This window comes from Lactuca virosa, chromosome 4 (genome assembly GCF_052849685.1).
Source record: "Lactuca virosa cultivar CGN04683 chromosome 4, Lactuca_virosa_CGN04683_v6, whole genome shotgun sequence".
NCBI lineage: Eukaryota > Viridiplantae > Streptophyta > Magnoliopsida > Asterales > Asteraceae > Lactuca > Lactuca virosa.
In genome coordinates, this window is record NC_136429.1 from 422034181 (window position 1) to 422040102 (window position 5922).

The window sequence follows — 5922 nt, forward strand, 5'->3', positions numbered from 1 at the left end:
CATTATAAAATACTCGTATTTTACAGTACTTTCATCAAGTAATAATAATATTAAGAAAAATAAGTGATTTGGTAGCAAAACAAAAAAAAAATAATAAAATAAAATAAAATAAACAATTGTCTCTATAATGATATGTACAACATCATATACAACACACAACTACTTTGTATACCTTTTGTATCTAGACACACTATATCATTTTAACTGTTATGAAAGTAATAAAATAAGTATTCAATTTAAATATGAGAGAGAGAGAGAGAGAGAGAGAGAGAGAGATGATAGGAATGGTACATATGTCGGTGAGACAAAATTTGTAATTTATTTGTCCCGACCAAAAGGTGTAGGACAAGGGCTCGCCTTTGATCTGTCATTTGTTAAAAAGACAAGAACACCCTTCTCATCCTTATCATCAAAAATAGTCCTAAAAAGCTTGTCCAATTCAATCCAGTCCGTTCAACCTTAGGCTATGTTTGTTATACAATACCTGACTGGACTGACAGACAGGCTTTCTAGGGCTATATTCGATGATAAGAATGAGAAAGGGCATTTACGTCTTTTGCACATACAACAGATCAAAAGCAACCTCCCTGTCCCACCTTTTGCCGCCAATTTTTAATTTTTGTCCCACTGACATCAGTCAGTCAAACACAGTACAAATCAAATCCTGTCCTGTCAAGCACACATCACATGACTCCCAAAGTCCACATCATCAGGACAAAGTCTCATCATAATAGATACGTATACGTCTGTTGAATTCTAGGCAAGAAAAGTCCCCAAGATTTTTTTTAATCATAAGTCATAACAATTAAGTCTGGTCAACATTCTAAAAAGTCAACAACATGAACTGATCGGGTGGTCTTTAAAAAGGTCTGGTAGTAAATCAAATATGCCCCAAACTAAACTAGTGTTCATACTGCTGAGAAGTCTGGGTGGTGGTGTAATGGCCTTGCTGAGGGGGGTAGGTTGGGACAGTGGCGGCAGGGGCGGTGGTCGTGGTGGTGTAATATGATGTGTGTGCAGAAGAGTAGGGATCTTGCTGGGTACCATAGTTTTCAGCATAAGTAACCTGAACAGGAAGGGTTTGTCCGCTTGCAGCCCCACCGTATGCTTGGTACACATCCACCACACCATGTGTGGCTGCAACTGGTTGTGCATACGGATCTTGAGTATTCACCATTGTTCCTGCAACCTATATATATATTTTTTACAACAATTCATAACTTCAAGTTGGAAAATTACTAAATTACCCCTGATTAAGAAACTAACTGACTGACTAACCTCACTAGGGTTGTGAACTCCAGGGGGACCCGGAACCGAAGCTTGTCCACTGTTTGCCACATTCATATCAACAGCACTTGGATATCTGATTTAAATTACAAATAAATATATATTAATGTGAAACAGAGTATAGAAATATGAAAAATGACTAAAATACCCTGATGCGTGTGAAGGAACTGGATAAGCATGAGTTGCATATTCGACTGGAGGGGCATGATAAGTATGAGGTTGATACTCTCTTGGAGGAGGAGGAGGAGCAAGGTAACTAGGAGGAGGATGTTGATGTTGATGTTGATGTTGATGTTGATGCTGATGTGGATTATATTCGCGCTTCATAAAAACATAAATAAATATTTAGTTATTTAATTAATAAATTCCCATTTCCCAATTTTAAATTTTACCTTAAAAGGTTCATAACGACCACCTCGTGGGACCACCTCTGTTCCAGGTTTTGTATCTCTAAGATATCTTGCCCTAAATCTTGATGCAATCTCAGCCAAAGCTTCTTTTGCAACACCGTAACTCCCCGACACCTGGAAGGGTATTTTTGGAAATTGTAAAAGATCAAAAAGGGTATTTCAGGAAAGTGAAAAAACCAAAAGGGTATTTCTGGAAATTGAGATACCTGAACAAGCTCTTCATTTTCAGCAGCACACTTGGGTTTGTCTTCTTTAGGATAGACACGAATATCTGCTTTGATTCTTCTCCTCATTTCATTGATTATCATGCCTCCTTGTCCAAGAATGCAACCTACTTTGCTAGAAGGAATTAAAACACGTGTTGTAATCATTCCCTTTTCATCATGCTCACTTGTTTTATCTTGTAAAAGAAGAATTGCATCAATTGTTCTTGACCTTGGTTTCTGTAAAGCCTGAGAAACATTTTCAAATATCAACCAATAATTAAAATTAATTTCCTGTTTTTTTTGGTCCCAAAAACTTCTCTTGTAACTTTGCTCCTTATTTGATTGAGTTTCTTGTAATGCTTTTTGTCCCTATTCCAAATAAAATGACTATTTGGTCCCTGAGTATAGTTCATTTTTGCAACTATGATCCCAAAATAGTCTTTTTACCCAAACTGTGAAAATACTATTTTCTTTGAATTGGGTCCACTATTTGGTCCACTGTTTTCTTTGAAGGGCAAAATAGTCATTTTAGGGACCAAATCCACAAAGAACCTTTTGTTTTGTATTTTTGCAAAATTGAAACTATTTGGACCCAATTCAAAGAAAATAGTATTTTCACAGTTAACTCATTTTTTAATTACGTTTTTGGTCCCCAAATGTTTTCTTTTGCAAATATTGAGGATTTGGTCCCTAAAATGACTATTTTGCCCTTCATATTATATTTCTTAAAAAAATTTATGTCGATTAGTTTATTTGTTTATTATTACTTATAAAATGATTTTGTGGCCATTCTACTTTGAACAGAGAGCAAAAGCTTTATGAAAACCTCAAATAAGGACCAAAACTGAAAAAATTAAAAAGAATTAAAAATACTAACATCAAAAGAAGAGACAAGAATGACTCTTTCATCTGAGCCTAGAATTGGATCCTCCACATGGATACTGGTACCCGTTTCTTGCTGAAACTGTCTTAAACTGATCCCATTTCTCCCAATCACTCCATGAATTCTAGCTTCAGAGCAAAGAATTTTCATTGGGAACTCAATTGGTGTCTCTTCAATTTGAACAGGATCAATGGCCGGAGGCCCATATCTTGGTGGCTCCCGCCATGGAAGTGGCGGTGCACCGTAGGTGTATGGCCCACGTTCAGGCGGTGGTAGTGCACCGGGCTGAAAGGCCCGTGGGGGGCCCACGGGTCGACTGTTTGATGGTGGTTCATCTTTTCGTGGATTTTGATGTAACAATGTTGAGACTTTAGCAAGTGCTTTTCTTGTAACATCTGGTGTGCCTGATATCTGAAAAAAAAATGTATTATTATATGTGAGAGAAAATACTAAAATGCCCTTATGTTGTCTGGAAAAGAGATTATTGGAAAAAGATTTTATAAAACTTATCTTAGAGTTGTTTACATTTAAATTTTCCATGAAAGCTATCTTGGATTTGTTAACTTTCCTCGAAATTCATCAAAGAATTGTTAATGTTCCATAAAAAGTTTCCATGAAATCCATTTGAGATTTGTTAACTTTCTTGAAAAGCCATTATTTGAATTCTAAGATGGCTTTTGTGGAAATTTAAGTAATTCAATAATGGCTTTTTCTATTAAAGCATTATATCACTGCATTGTACTTTAAGAATACTATCGAATTAAAGCTTATACTTTTATTGTTTTCTTAGTAGAACATTATACTTTGAAGAATCTATCCAATTATAGCAATGAAAATAGTTTGGTATGTGTATGTCATTGCTACAAGCCTACAATTAAGTAAAATTTTCAAAAGAAAACTGAAAGTAGGGCTTTCACTACAGGATGAAAATAGAATGCTATAATAAACAAATCAATGGAACTACACTAACACTCCTACTTCTTGCATATATATATATATATATATATATATATATATATATATATATATATATATATATATATATATATATATATATATAACCCTAAACAAATAGAGGTATATAACAATGATCAATACATTATTTTCAAGAGGAATGAAAGTAATACAGAAATAAATAAAAGTAGATTACCTGCAACAACTCATCAGTCTCCATAGCACAAGTAGGAAGCTGCTCTGCAGGCAAAAGACGAATAACTGCACCAGTCTCACCTCTTAATCTCTTAATAACTTCACCTCCTTTCCCCAAAAGACACCCAACTGTATTATTTGGAACAAGCATTCGACAAAACACCACACTTTCCTCATCATCAAAAATATCTTCTTCAACAATCCTATCATGAACTTTTACAAGAGCATCTTGAGCTGCACAATGCAGCTCCAAATCATTATCCTCATCATCATCATTTTTTACTACTGGAGCTTTTGCAGAAGGACTGTAGATTATGATTACTCTTTCTTCTGAACCAAGGACAGATTCCGCAACAGTAATTTTAGCTTGGGTTTCTTCACGTAAGGCTTTCACTACAGTGCCACCTTTTCCAATTACGCTGCCGATTCTTCTGGATTGACATAGGATTCGGTAGACTGTTTCTGAAACATGAGAGCTTTCTGAAGATTCTTCATCATCAAATTTTCCTCTTTTGTTGCTACCCTTGTTGAAGCGAGGGTTTGGGCGTTTCTTGAAGGGGGATCCTCTGCCTCTTTCCATTTACCCACAAAACCTACAACTGAATAACCTAATAGTCACTACATCAACATTGTAAAAAAGGGTATCAAATAGCAATTCAGATTTCAGAAGCTAATCAAACTATTGTAGCAATTTAGAAACAGTAATAGGCTGATAGCAATTCATAAACAATCAACAAGAATTCAGAATACGGAAACAAGCTACAACTGATTTACAATTCTGAATTCAGAAACAATCAGCAAGAACTCAGAATCAACAAAGAAACAGAAATGATGATAGGCAGAGAGATGAACCGATGATATGTAGAGTCGCAGAATTCGACAATCAGAAAGAGTGATGAAGTTAATTGAGGAACAATGCTGAAATTGAATAAGGATCGATGCTTAGTCAGACGTCTCGAGCCTTATGCAGTGAACTACAGGATCATCGACGCTGAAACAGGGGTTCATTCGGTTGATTGAGATCATCGATGCTGAAATCGATTGAGAGATGCAGTTGTGGTTGAGAGCCGGTGTTTTAGGGTTAAAAAGGTTTTTTTGTTAAGAAAAAAAATGAATCTATTCATTTAACCCATTAAAAGCCCAAGTCACTAATGATTTATATATTTATTTATAAAATAATATAACTATATAAAATGTTTAGTTTATCCGGTTACTAAACATAATATAATAATTTAATAAATTATTTTTTTTAGTATTTGACAAATTTTGTTTATAAACGTAAAAATACTAAAATGACAAAAAAAAACATATTATATATTATTGGTTTTTTGTTGTAAATCAGAACCAATAGACACGTAAGGAAACCGACAAATAATATTGAGAATTATATGTCGATTAGTTGTGAATAATATATTTAATTATAATTAATATGATTATCAAGTTTCGTCCAAAAACTAGATTAATTCTTCTCGATTAGATCTGATTATAAAAAGGTAGAAAGAGAGTGTCATGTTATTGGACGAAATTAAAAAACAATACAATAATGTAAAACCGATATGTTAATGGCTAATCTTGAACGTGGAATAACTGCACGGATCGGAATCCTAAACTTTTGACGATTTTACTTTGCTTCTATCGGCTGTAAGCAACAGAGTAAAAAGCCAGGATTTAATGTTGATTTACCGAGTTTCCTACTGCAATGAAAAACGATAAACGCAAAGCGAATACTGAGAAACTGGAAGAAATCGTAGAGAGAGAGAGAGAGAGAGCTTCGAAATTCATGCATGAAATACGGCTCCCAGAAAGTTGTATTTATATGTATCGAAACCCTAGAAGGCAATAAAGAGGCCCCTCTTGGGTCGGCCCCTTAGAAACCCTAGGGCGACGACTTACTCTCCAAGCTAGCCGTTTTCTAAGCCTTTTAGAATATTTTGTTGCCATATCCACGACCGATTTGACCCGAAATTCGCCAAAAATCGAAGTTCCT

The 5922-nt window shown here is 34.9% G+C and overlaps 1 protein-coding gene across 2 annotated transcripts; it reads right to left on the bottom strand.

Annotated features, from left to right (window-relative positions):
- Nucleotides 1-300: 300 nt before the first annotated feature.
- LOC145108997 (KH domain-containing protein At4g18375-like) lies at nt 301-5040 on the bottom strand. 2 transcript variants are annotated; one of them, XM_079046095.1, is made up of 8 exons: nt 4788-5040; nt 3937-4528; nt 2781-3197; nt 1904-2149; nt 1680-1811; nt 1436-1608; nt 1279-1363; nt 301-1189 (listed from the first exon to the last, which is right to left on the bottom strand). In XM_079046095.1, exons 2-8 carry the CDS (start codon nt 4513-4515, stop codon nt 902-904), a joined length of 1920 nt encoding a protein of 639 aa, XP_078902221.1. In that variant the 5' UTR covers nt 4516-4528; nt 4788-5040; the 3' UTR covers nt 301-901. The 2 variants fall into 2 exon arrangements, with proteins under 2 accessions (XP_078902221.1, XP_078902219.1); XM_079046093.1 differs by having other exon boundaries at nt 3937-4534; nt 4788-5039.
- Nucleotides 5041-5922: the final 882 nt, after the last annotated feature.